This window comes from Psammomys obesus, unplaced genomic scaffold (genome assembly GCF_907164565.1).
Source record: "Psammomys obesus unplaced genomic scaffold, mPsaObe1.curated_primary_1811, whole genome shotgun sequence".
Taxonomy (NCBI): Eukaryota; Metazoa; Chordata; class Mammalia; order Rodentia; family Muridae; genus Psammomys; species Psammomys obesus.
This window is the reverse complement of record NW_026596100.1, coordinates 7,255,202-7,269,051: the sequence shown is the minus strand read 5'-3', so window position 1 is coordinate 7,269,051 and position 13,850 is coordinate 7,255,202. Positions and strand designations below refer to the sequence as shown.

General features: G+C 39.9%; 1 protein-coding gene across 1 annotated transcript in view; it reads right to left on the bottom strand.

Annotated features, from left to right (window-relative positions):
• Positions 1-13,850, bottom strand: part of LOC129692139 (uncharacterized) — a 118,123-nt gene that overhangs the window by 58,452 nt on the left and 45,821 nt on the right. The window contains exon 7 of the mRNA XM_055628381.1: positions 2,265-2,443. Within this exon, the coding sequence (XP_055484356.1) occupies positions 2,265-2,443 (179 nt within the window). The remainder of the gene's footprint in view (positions 1-2,264; positions 2,444-13,850) is intronic.

Here is a 13,850-nt window from a genome sequence, read left to right as displayed (position 1 = left end):
TTTCTTTCTTTCTTTCTTTCTTTCTTTCTTTCTTTCTTTCTTTCTTTTCATTGTCTGTTGACTTTAGGTTAGAAGACATTTAACTGTGTTATTCACCCAATTTCCAAATTAGAATTCTCTTAAAACCTTTTCAAAAAATCAAATTTCCAGAGCTACATTCCTGCCTATTCAAAAGCTAATGGGAAGGAGAGTGGGAGCCTTCAGGCACAGTTCGGTGACTCCTCCAGGCTTCTGAAACATGAATGTACATGTTTCCACAGATTGGAAACTCATGTCCAATGTTTCCACAAATGTTTTCTAGATTGAAAATTTCTTGTCTGTTCCACTGTAATACTCAAGAAAATAGAAACCAACTACTGATAATAATTTTTCCTCCTGTTTAGAGAAAATCCTATTTTCCTGCACTGGAGGGAGACAAAGTTGCTTAAAGGAGCTGTATGGTTCACTTTCTTATGAAAGGCAGAGCACTTTGCAGTAAGCAGCTCACACGGCAGGACTAGAAAGTCCCCGCAGTAATTTAATAGGACATCATCTTTCACGTTTGCCCTGCACTGATTTCTTTACTGTCTTTTTTTTTTCTTTTTCAGGAAGAAAGTAAGCTTTTTTTATACATGCACATAAATGTCTTTACACACACACACACATACACACACACGAAATGTAAAATAAAGACAGAAGAAAAAAATAAGATTATGTCATGAATGAGGTAAGTAGCCACAATTCTAGCTTTGAACCCTGATTAGAGGTGGGTTGTGAATGTCCCTGGAGCAAAGCCAGCAGCTCACAAGGCTGCAGAGTACAGTGCATCCTCGGTTGAGTGGGACAGTGGGCCTGCTCCTTATGACAAGGAGTCGATTTGCCTCCAGACAACTGTTGAGAATAGTTCATGAGAAGCTGGAAAGTAGGGGTTCCATGTGAAATCTCTGCTGTGCTTTTCACGCATGTTTGTGTTTGCTTAACAGAATTAGACACTAGATTGAATCTGGCTGAAAAAATACACATGATAACAAAATGCAAACTGTGTTTTAGATGTAACCTAAAGAAGGGCTGCCCAGGTCATATTAATCCCCCCTTCTTTCATATGATTCCCTGCACTCTGCTGAAGGATTGATTATGGGTCTCAGTATCTGCTTTGATACACTGCTAGGTAGAGTCTTTCAGAGGACAGGAGCTCCACAAGGACCAAATATATCTGGGCACAGGGGTCTTATATAAGACTGTTTCTCCAACCAAGGACCATGTATGGATATAACCTAGAACCTCTGCTCGGTCGCAACCCACAGTAGCTCAGTATTCAAGTGGGTACCCTAGTAAGGGGAACAGGGACTATTTCTGACATGAACTCAATGGTTGGCTCTTTGACCTCCCCTCCCCCCAAAGGAGGAGCAGCCCTGCTAGGCCACAGGACTTTGCAGCCAGTCATGAAGACACCTGATAAAACAGGGTAAGATAAAAGGGGAGGAGGTCCTCCCCTATCAGTGGACTTGGAAAGGGGCAAGGAGGAGATGAGTGAGATGAGGGAGGGAGGGTGAGATTGGGAGGGAATGAGGGAGCAGAATACAGCTGGGATAAAAGTTAATAAAATGTAACCAATAATAAAAAAATAAAAGATAATAGCTGTAATTAAAAAATTAAGAAGAAAAAGGGCTCTACAAGAACTTGGGCCCATCCATTCACACTCAGACTCACTCAGTCACATACATCTGGGAGGAAGACTGTTTTAGCACAGCCTTGAGACTATTCTGTCTGTGATCCCAGCCTTCCCCTAGGGTTAGACAGTCCATTCTCATGAAATATGGAAGGTTAAATAGATATTCCGCACGACTTGCCCAGTTCTCCGCCTCAGAAAACTCAACAGCACAGAGTTCTACCAACCACAGTATATGCTCCCTACCCTGTGGCCTGAGGAGCTATGCTTTTCCTGATCTATTTAGATTAACCAATGGTACAGGTACTAGAGTTTTGTTCTCATCTTCTTCACAGTGATAAAGGAATCTGTGAAGAGGATCAAAACAGAAGTAAAGGAGAAGAAAGACACGACTTGATTTATGTAGCAGAAGAGAGCATACATTACAATTCTCAAACTTTTGAAGGAAGGACGACTCCTGGGTGGTCAGAGGGGAGTGTGCGATTTCCAGATTCCTGCACTACACCTCCTTGACATGAGATAGTAATTCTTGGACATGAGATAGTCCACAGAGGTTTGGCTTCCCGAAGCCTCTTATTCTTACCCGGATCAGCTGCCATCCCTCCTCCCACTTTACCTTTCTGTGTTTGTAATAGAGGAGAAAGCCGTCATGCTTCAACACAAACCACCTCTTCCTCCAGCCCTTCACAAAGCCCGAGTGAGTCCTCTTATGCAGGTAGCCACGGCAGGTGGGCCATGGGGTATTTGGACAGCGGCTGATGTCGGATCCCACCACCATGGTCAAGATGTCAGGACCTACAGGCATGAATTTGGGATAGTTCAGTGGCTTAACACTTTATCATCTTCTGGAGGGAGGGGCCATGACTATGCAGAAGTAATGGTTGGAGAAATAGAGTTTTTCAAACAGAGAAGCAGTAGATTAAACCAAGTCTGTTAGACATCCAAACCTATGTGTTTATGAAGAAAAGAAGAACTGGACATTTACGTCTGTTGACTCACATCTACATGGCAGCAAGATGTGTGACACAGTTTCCCGAACTGTGTAAAACTCCTTCATCATAACCAGGTGGTGCTGATGAGAGAGTCAGGTCTGTGCAGTGCCACTGGTTACAGTATCAATTCCTTCACCATTTGGTTTACTTTCTAAGAAGAAGGGTGTAGAGGTATACCTAGCCCTGCTACCCCGCTTTTATTTATAACAATTACCCTCCTTGATCTAAGTCACTACTCACATCTCTTGTCCCTCATCAAAATCCTTCAGTTTGGAAACAGGAGTTCTGGGAGGTCCTAGGTACTGACCCTTTTCTTTTTCCAGGTGAAGTTGGGACTTCACCCTGAGCTGCCAGCTCCTGTCTTTCTTAGAATGTCTTCTTTGCTGGACTTCAGTGACACAGGGCTGCTATAGAGTACAGTGTGTGGAAATTGCCTCTGTCCCGTTAATATGAGGTCGCTGCCTACCCACTGGGCTTTGTTGCTGCCAGCATGGACACCACACACCTACCTTTTGATGCCTTAAGACAGCTCTCTGAATGCCATGCAGACAGACAGCAACCCTGACACTCTTTGAAGACTGCAAATGGGGTATGACTTCATTTACAATTCCTCTGAGAGGAAGGCCACATCCCTAAAGAAGGACATTTGGCCTTGGCAGCGCTGACTTCATCATGATGTCTGACATTGAGATTACCGATCTGTTTAGAGCTGTCTATGGAAATGGGGGTCAGCAAGGAGACTCATCTTCTATAACTGACAAGCTCCCACCCAGGGGATCATTCCTGGCTGAGCCACATGGCCCTGAAAATAAAGATTTGTCCCAGAAAGGCTGACACAGTCTTAACTTTAGCAGCACGCAGAGTACCTTGGTAATTAAATAACTCTCAGTATGTCAAGATAATTCTTCATTGCCATGTAAATACATTTTAATTTATTGAACTGCCCTTAAGCTCCTGTCAAAAGCACACCCAGAAAAATGAGAAGAAGTGCTCCAGATTGACCGGCAACCCACAGATGTCTCTGTCTTCGGACGACAGTCCCCAAAGAACTGCACTCCTGGACTAACGTGAGCCGTTGACACATCTGCCAATTTATTTATGGACTGCTGCAGTGGGCTGCCCCGAGGTCGTTTTCCTCCTGCTTGCTCAGACTGCATTCAAGTTTCTCTGATACCAATCAGACTAAGCTCTTGCTGCAGCCTGGTCATAAACATGACTTGTTGCACCAGTGAAAAAATTCTCTCTGGGGCCAGGATGCAGCTGGCCCTGCTACAGCATGGCTTCACCATGTTAGAGGAAAGTCTCTGCTACCCAGACTGAGGACAGGAGCCTGACACATGGGGAGTTGCTGAGCTCCAAACAGCTGTCAGGAGCCGGTGGTTTTATACTCTCTTACATGCTACCGGGCGCTCAGAGGACTCAGGCTTGACATTCACAGAAGAACTTGAATGAGAGTATCGACTTTTGATGTTACGTTTGGAAAAAGGCAATTTCCACAGCGATTGTAGTTTATATATTAATGGAACTAAAATTTTAAGCATCAACATTCCAAACTTCCTGTAGTTGGTAACCTATGGAGCCTAAAATTAGGAAATGCCTTAATTGGTACACGGCACACTTAACAAACATCAGGAAGACGTTCATTAAACTTCATGCCTTCAGTCAGAGGTTTTAGCACGAGCCTTGACATCCTATATTTGTAGCAAGTTCTCAGATGATGTCCAAATACAATTTCAGTTGCAAGCCCCAGCACTCCTGTCTCCATAAGGCCCTGCTTATTTGGTCCTTGTCCACTCTTTATAATATTTTTTTTTCATTTTTTCAACTAGGACTTACTTTCCTTTGGCCAAATTTATTTTAACCCAACCATATCTCACTAAAGAAAACTATTAGTTCCCTCAGTGCATATTACTTCTACATATCAATTTCCTGATCCTGGGGATGGAAGTACATAACTACTGCCTTTCTCTATTGAGTATCTTGCTTGCTTTGAGCCCTGGGTGGGATGAAGGATGTAGCTAGATGGCTGTCTACAGCCTGAGGTGAAAAAGTCAAGAAAATCATCAGTTCCATGAGATAAAGGAGTTTTTTAAACCACATCTCTACCCACCCCAGTTCTTTAGTGACAAAGTCCTTCAAAACAAAAGTGCCCCAGAAAACTCTTCTTCCTGCACATGATGGCCCACATTTGGAAGTGTAGAATTTGGTGAGGTTATTTACAGCTACAGGGAACAGAAAAAAATAATTTCTTTTTCTAATTCACACTTTCTCCTTGGCTCTCTGTCTTATTATGCCACCAATCTTAAACTGTGTCAGAGTCGCACCTCTGCTGTCAGACAAACTCTCCCACCCTCACAAGTGACGGAGAGAAATGTGCAAGACTCGTTCTGTCCCCAAGGGCTTGCACAGTGTTCAGCAGCTGAGAACCTGGCCTCCAGCGGCACCTGCGTGCTTGATTTTACTAAAGCACTTAAGTGAAACAAAATACCGATGGAGCAAAGACTTGCCTGCTCTCTGAGCTTCAATGTGTTCCTTTACTATCTACAATGATGAGTGAATCTCTTTGAGTCTGCCAATAACCAGCCCCATAAAAAAGCCAAAACCACTGCATAAGGGCAATCTAATTACATAAACAGCACACTCAGCACAGTGATGTTCATACCTGTAATGCCAGCACAGGTGGCTGAGGGCAAAGCAAGTGGTTCCCAAGGTGAAGGCTGCCCTGGGCTGTACAATGAGGATTTGTCTCAAAAACACAAGCAAATACACAAAGTCCCAAACATTCACATATAGATGCTGCCATTTTTTTTGTATGACTCTAAGTGTCTTCCAAAACTCAGTTTTGGCTTCCTCATCAACAGAATAAAGTTAATTTATACAGATGTGTGAGTAGTACAGGACTAATAATGCCAATCACAAAATTAGAGGTTGCAATTTTAGAACCCCCTTTCCTCATGCTACTTTGTTGAGATAAGGTAACAACGTAAGGCTTTCTGACATAGAGCTGTAACTGTTTTGCCAAGTCTTTAAGGTTCTGGGCTGAAGAGGAGGGTTCAATAGGAAGAAGGGGATGAAAAGAACAAGTCATTATATACTTGTGTGGGAGTGTCAAGAAACAAAAACAAAAAAAAAACAAAACAAAAAAAAAAACAGAAAGATTCTGGCTATTTCCTGATGCCAGGCTGGTTGTGGAAGATTCAACACAGAGAGCTGAGTAAAACTACAAGTGTGGGGCAGCACCAGCATCTCCCGTTTAAAAGAGTCATGGGCTGAGTCTGCCTCACAGCTAGATCTAGGACTCATTGTTCTCTGGAAAGTAATTTTTTTTAAAGATTTATTTATTTTATGTATATGAGTGTTCTATCTGCATTTACATCTGCCAGAAGAAGGAATCAGTTCACATTATAGATCGTTGTGAGCCACCATGTGGTCACTGGGAACTGAACATATGACCTTTAGGAAGAGCAGACAGTGCTCTTAACCACTGAGCCATCTCTCCAGCCCCAGAAAAGTAATTTGATTTGCACAAATCTGCATCAGTGTCAGGGTGATATGCTCCTACAGAACCACAGCTCTCTCAGCGACCCCATTTGCTTTGCCAACTTTCTTTCACCGATATTGCCTATATATTTCAGAGCAAGGGTCTTGCTGCAGTTATGCATCATGCAATCCATTCCAGGAGCATTTGTTGTTGTCGTTGCTGTTAAATCAAAGACAGAGTGCCATAACACTTAGATTGTGTCATAGGATTATCTTTGGAGTTGTGAGTTTCTTGCTTTGTTTATATTCCTTCTTCAATTGATTTAATTGTAATTGATTTAGTTTCTGTTTCTCAACAGGCTTCACAAAATGGACGTGATACAGGAATGTCACTGTGTCACCTTGTGTCTGTCTGTCTTCTTTCACATAAGTGATGTTATGCTGTTTTTCTGTATGCCTGTATGTCTCTTGCTTTCCAACCTCCTTTTGTTTATTCTTGTCTCTTCTCTCTTTTCCAACTTGAAACCATCTTTTAAAAAATATCTACACATGATGCTTCAATGTGAATAGAATTTCAGAGTGTGTGTGCATTACAATGTAAGTTTACACATTCCCCTAGTGATGGTCATCCAGGCTGACTCTAATTCCTTTCTACCACATAAAATACTGCACAGATGTCCTTGTATTTGTGTCCCTTAAGTAGTTTCTGGGGTTATTGGTCCAGAAGTACATCTGCTAGGACATAAGATTTATTAGGTACTTCACTAGGAAGTGCATTGCTCTCTAGACTTCCTGTATCTCAGAAAGTGCACAAAGATTCTCATTTTCTTACCATTATGCTCCTGTCAAAGCTGGCTATTATATGACACATTTAAAAAAAGATTATTAAATCTAAACCATCATCTTGTTGACAGTTTACATTTTTTTTATTAGTGGCAAAGTTGGTCCATAATTTATTTTACTGACACTGATTTTAACTTTAAACTTATTTGAGGTCTGATAGAACTGAGGTACACCTCTGTGTATAGAATAATATACAAAGCATAATGTATGACACCTTTGTCAAAGTTTTCATGAACAGTTGAGTAATTTTTTTGAGCTTTCTAGACCTTTGCAGATCATTAATCTACTCTATGTTCCTACAAAAGAACACAATTCTTATCTGTTATTAAGGGAAGGGTATGGAATATACCTTCATTTCTGGAACAAAATGTTCTTTTCCATCTGTTCCTATTTATGAATAATGTAGTCACTTAAAGACATTTAATTTTTTTTGCAAGTTTGTAAGTTTTTTAAACTACCCATACATTTAAATTAAATTTTATTTTGTTATAACTGAAAATTCTACAGAGATTTTGGAAGAATTAAGATCTTTACTTTTTTGCCTATAAATGCATAAAAATAGTGTTTATTTCCAGACATTTAGTTCCTTCCATCATACTGGATTGAACAGAAGGCTTTGAGCACAGAACACAGTATTCTTCACTGATCTATGTACTTGTCCAAATTCTTTTACAGGATTTGAGAGAATCATATTTTTCATAAAGTTATTTATTCTTTGATAGATTAATTCTAAATACTTTGAATTTCTGTTGCTATTGTTAATTACATGTAATTTTACCTAAATTCTTTTTCTTGTTGTTAGTAGAGTATATACTGCTGATTTTTTTTAAATTGTTATTGTTGAGATTATAATTTCATATTTTCCCCCTTCTCTTTCATCTCTCTGAAACCTCCAATATATCCTTCTTTGCTCTTTTCCAAGTTCAATACATAATTTTTCATTAATTGTTGCTGAATAAATATTCATATATGTATATACATATATACAGACATACATGTGTATATATATATATATATATATATATATTTTTTTTTTAATATAACTTGATCAGTCTGTATAGTGTTACTTGTGTGTATGTTTTTCAGGGATTTCCATACAGTTCTGGATAACCTGTTTGAATAGGAGATCTTAGTTTGATAAATCTTTCTCTTTTAGTTTTAGGTTTCTGTCAGATGTAATTATATAATCTTTTTTTTCTTTTTTTGTTTTTTAATATTAGTTACAGTTTATTAACTTTGTATCCCAGCTATATCCTGCTCCCTCATTCCCTCCCAATCCCACCCTACCTCCCTCATCTCCTCCCTGCCCCTTTCTAAGTCCACTGATAAGGGAGGACCTCCTCCCCTTTTATCTGACCCTGTTTTATCAGGTGTCTTCATGACTGGCTGCAAAGTCCTCCTCTGTGGCCTAGCAGGCCTGTTCCTCCCTCAGGGAGGGGAGGTTAAAGAGCCAGCCATTGATTTCCTGTCAGAAATAGTCCCTGTTCCTCTTACTAGGGTACCCACTTGGATACTGAGCTACCATGGGCTCCATCTGAGCAGGGTTCTAGGTTATATCCATACATGGTCTTTGGTTGGAGAAACAGTTTCATATAACACCCCTGTGCCCAGATATATTTGGTCCTTGTGGAGCTCCTGTCCTCTCCAGGTCATCCTAACTCCCTCTTCTTTCATATGATTCCCTTTACCCTGCTGAAGGTTTAGTTATGAGCCTCAGTATCTGCTTTAGTACACTGCTAGGTAGCGTCTTTCAGAGGCCCTGTGTGGTAGGCTCCTGTCCTGTTACTTGTTTTCTCCTACATATAATCTTTAGTAAGAACAGTTCTGTTTCTTCTCAGAAAGTATACCACCGTTTTTCTTGCTTGTATTCTATTGGCTTGGTCAGGACTTTTGCTACTATGATAAGCAGGTTTGTTTTAACTAGCATTGTTCTTGTCAATTGCAAAAGAAATATTTTTATGGTTTCTCTGTTAACTATTTTTCTTCATAAGCATGTGCTTTTTCTGTTTTGTTCGTGATTTTGTTTATATTATGGTTTAGAACTTAAATGTTCTGTTGGTATAATATTCTCTTGGAATGTATACAATTTACCCTTGTTCATTCAAATGCTGATTTCTCTTCCCCACTATCTGGTTTCAATCCAGACATTGCATTGTGATGCTTATTCTAAGCATCACCTGTCTTAAGTTTGTGTAAACATGCACCATTTGTTTTCTATATTGTTGATGAAAACAACCAGCCACAAAGCTGAGCAATGGAGAGGATAAAGGGGGACATCCTGGTCCAGAGTAGGAGGAAGCAGAAGGAAGCAAGAGAGGAAAGGAGGAGAATCTGCAAGAGAGATCTTGGAACCATGTGCAGAGATGAACCGGACCTAAGATAGGACTAAAAGCAAGTATAATGGGTGAAATCTGAATGGTAGGAAACTATGCAGGCTTGGAAGTTTGGGATGGAGTAACTATCGCCCAGCATTGTGCTCTAGGTTAATTAAATAAATCCCAGTCTCTGTGTAGTGATTTGTTTTCAGCTGTTTAGGGATAACCGCTGCTAAAGTAAAAGATATATCATAGTAAATATTAATATACCACAACAGTGTTCTTCAAAATCCTGTATGTTCAAAGACTGTTTGTCATCTGGTAGCACTGTTGGGAAATGGGCAATCTTAGAAAGCAGGGCCTGTGCAAGGAAGCTAGTTCATTGATGGTGGATTTTTGAAACATTGTTAGGACAGCAGCCTTTTTTCTTTTTCTCTCAGTCTGTTGCCTTCTGCCTATCACAGAGTGAACATCTTTCTTTACTATGTATGTGTAACCCACACAACAGATACCTCCACAATTCAAAGCATCAACATCAAATAACCATGAACTGAAACCATGGGTCATAATAAAGTTTCTTCCTTGTAGGCTTGATATCTAAAATATTTTGTCATAGCATTAAAAAGATACATAGTTAAGTAGCCTTTGTCAGGGATGAAGCAAAACTTACTTTTTTCTATGTTTGGAACATTAAAATTATACAAATGCATTGAACTCCATTATGTTTTCTTTTTTCTCAATATACGGATGATAGAGTTAATAGGGAACTTTAAACTATTTCTTTGCACCTATTTTCCATGCTTAACATAAAGCTATTCTGGTTTATATTTCTTCTTGGCAAAGTGTTTCATCTGAGATTACTTGAGATAGTCTCTCTGAAGTCATGAATACCAATAACCCGTTACCATGCACTTACATTAAACAATCTTTTACCTGGATATTGCATTTGAGTTTCTTTAATATTTTGAGAATATTACTCCATACTATTCTGGAATTTGTTGTTGTTAAAAAAAAGTCTGAGTGTATTTCAATTCCTTTAGAGGTAATATATTGTTTTCCTCTTGATGCTTAATTTTCTTTTTATCTCTAACATTTTGAAGTTTCACTACAGTTTACCTACCTAAGAGTTTTTACACCCATCTATTTGGTAATACGTAAGCATTTTCTGATTTCTTTTTTCTTTCATTAATCCTGGAAACGTGTTGCGGGCTAGAGAGATAGCTTGGTTGGTAAAGTCTGTGCAACCATAGCACCCAAGTTGATCACCAGAAATTGTATTTTAAAAGCTGTGCATGGTGGCATGTTCTTATGATTTCAGTACTGGAGAAATAGGGACCCGCAGATACCAGGCTCCCTGGCCAGCCACCCTCATGCCACTGAGAACAAGGTGGAAAGCACCCTTGGAATGATGCCTGAAGCTGATCTCTGGCTTCCACATGAACACACACATACAGGTGCTCCCTCACCACAAACAAATACTTGTATGTATATGCACAAATTCATGTATGTACACACACATATATGCACAGAAATACACACATTTACAAATACGCATACAGATAAACACAGAAATACACACGCACACACACACACACAAACACAAACACACACCAATGTTTCCATTCCATGCATTTAATTATTTTTTTCTCAGGCATTCTTGATTAAGATAGTTTTATGCTGTTCTTCTGGTTTTGTCCTTGTGTTTAACTGTTTTTATGTCTGCCTGACTCTTTTTCTTCCCTCCTTCCCTCCCCCTCTCCTCTCCCTCCCTTCCTCTCTTTCTCATTGACACTTTCTGTGAGGGTTTATATATTAGTTTGAAACACCTAAGATGTTTCCGTTGCATTTATTTTATCATTCCGTTCATATCCTACTTTTTCAACATTTGTCTTCTTTATATTTAGCACTGTCAATGGGCCCTTCTTCACAACCCCTCTTCAGTTTCACATCCTCTAAATGTCCTCCTTGACCAATTCAATGATGTATATGAGTATTGATTTTATTTTAAATTTTCAATGTCTCTTAGATATATTCATTCCACCTTGCCTATTACAGATTGTTCAGACATTGACATCCTTTCCCAGCATTGTTTCTCAGATTCTTTATTATTATTTTTTACTAGATAATACCTAGTATTTGTGAATTATTAAAATATTTTGGAAAATATGCATAAGAGCAAGTTTAAAGCTGCACCCCTCTCTCGTGACACCCCCTGTCTCTTCCCCTGGTGAGTCTGATGGTGCTCTTCATGATAGCATATCTCTTGGGCTGTTATCTAGGTCCAGCTGCTATGTTTTTCCTGTTTGCTTTCATGTCAGGTGACCAAGAATGTCAGAGAATATCCTGATTAATCAATCACAGAATTCACTGTTTCTGCATTAAGAGCTGTGCTATGGTCAGCTACTCCTAAGTGTGTGCAGGAGGCCATACGTGATTATGGAATGATCTACGCCTCCACCCAGGTGGGCACATCTCTTTGACTGTTTCTAATAGGTGCTGTCAACTTCCTAGTATTCAGTGGTATTGAGGTAGAACAAGGCTTGCCAGGAGCACATGAATGACAAAATCAGTAATAATCACCTTCCCCAGCCTATTTCTCAGAGGAGATACTGAGACCTCTCCTGCTATTTAATGTGATTCTCACCCCTGCAACAAATACAAGCATGACATCATTGTTGTCTTTCTCTTTCTCTTTCTCTTTCTCTTTCTGGATTGTTTTTTTACTATTTCAGATCCACAATTTACGTTTTGCTTCGAAGGTGTCTCTAGTATTGAACTAGAGGGATGGCAAAGACAAGGGGTCATAGTCTCCTCCTCCTCCTCCTTCTTTTTGATTTTTGAGACAGTTTCTCTGTATAGCCTTGGCTATATTGGACTTTGTAGACCAAGCTGGCCTTGAACTCACAGAGATCTGCCTGCATCTGCCTCCCTGAGTGCTGGGATTATAGGTTTTCAGGCACTCACCACCTGTGCCCTGCTTAAGGCATCACAGTCTTTTCCTTTTTTTTTTCTAAATTTTTCTTTACAATTTATTCATGATATATCCCAATTGAAGTCCCCTCTCTCAACTCCCCCAGTCCCACCCTACCTCCTTCTTCCCCTCATCCCCTTTCCCTACTCTGCTGAAAGGGGGAGTTCTCCACTATTGCCATCTGCCCATAGCTTGTTAAGTCTCATCAGGACTGCGTGGATCCTCCTTGGCCTGGCAAGAGTGCATCATCAAGCGCAAGTGATCAGAGAGCAGTCAACTGAGTTTATGCTAGAGGCAGTCCCTGCTCTCCTCACTCAGATATTCACATGGAGACTGAACTGCCAATCGGCCACATCTGATCACGGGGCTAGGTCCTCTCAGTGCATGGTCCTCCGTTGGTGCGTCAGTCTCTGCAGGACCCCCTGGCTCAGATCTTTTAGTTTTGTTGGTCTCCTAGTGGGGCTCCTGTCCCCTCCATGTTTCTCTAGTCCTACCCCTCTCTTCCTCCATAAGATTCCTTGTTCTCTGCCCAAAGATTGGCCCTGAGTCTCAGAGTCTGCTTCGATACCCTGTTGGGTGAATCGTTTCAGAGGACCCTCTATCCATAGGCTCCCATCTGGTTTCCTTTATTCCACAGCTTCTGGTGTCTATCTAGCTTGCCATTCTGAATAAGATTTAAGCATCCTCCTTAAGGTTCTCATTGTTGTTTAACTTCTTTATGTATGTAGATGGCTAACTTATATTATACCGTTAATACCCACTTATAAGTGAGTATATACCAAGCCTGTCTTTCTCTTTCTGGGCTATCTGACTCATAGTCTTTTTAAGAAAAAGAAGTTAAGGCTGAACCCAGATTATAACAGAGTATATAACCCATTCTTCCAAGTAACTCCCAGGAGCAAGCAGTTCAAGTTAGAAGGTTGAAGTCACTTTTCTCCTACTGTCAACATTATTTCAGTGTTTTATCGCAAGCCAGAAACTCGTCCATTCAAGTTTTAGAGATAGTTTCTGTTTTTCTTTAACTTCCAGGAATGGCTATGTATTATAAACAACATTATGCTTCTTCGAGCAAAACAAACAAACAAAAACACTAGAAAGAAAATTTTACTAAAATATTATTTAACACAAAAATGAAATTACAAGGAATTATCTTGAGAACAGCTAAGTACAAAAGTAATGAATAGCATTGCCTTATTATCTTATATTACCAACTTACTGTAATCACTATCATAAATCCTGCATTCCTAAACTGTGCTTCACAAGGGATAAATATTAGGGTAAAACCTATGAGAATTGTTGCACGTGCTAACAGATAATGACCTTGTGTTCTTGGCCTACCCAGTACACATCTTACAGAGCAATAAAATACCAAGCCAAATTCTATCTGGAAACAATTCAGAATAGATAAGTAGAATGCATCTGTAGATGGTTTTCAAACGTTAGTCTGCACCAGAGAACTCTTGGTGCTTGCTTACCCCAAAGCATGAAAGAAGGCAAGCGACACTTATCAGGGCACTTGTGGCTTACTCCAAATGCACATTTTAAATAGTATCTCATTGTCTAATAATGCTGCAGGAACATCACATCATCCATTAAACTTC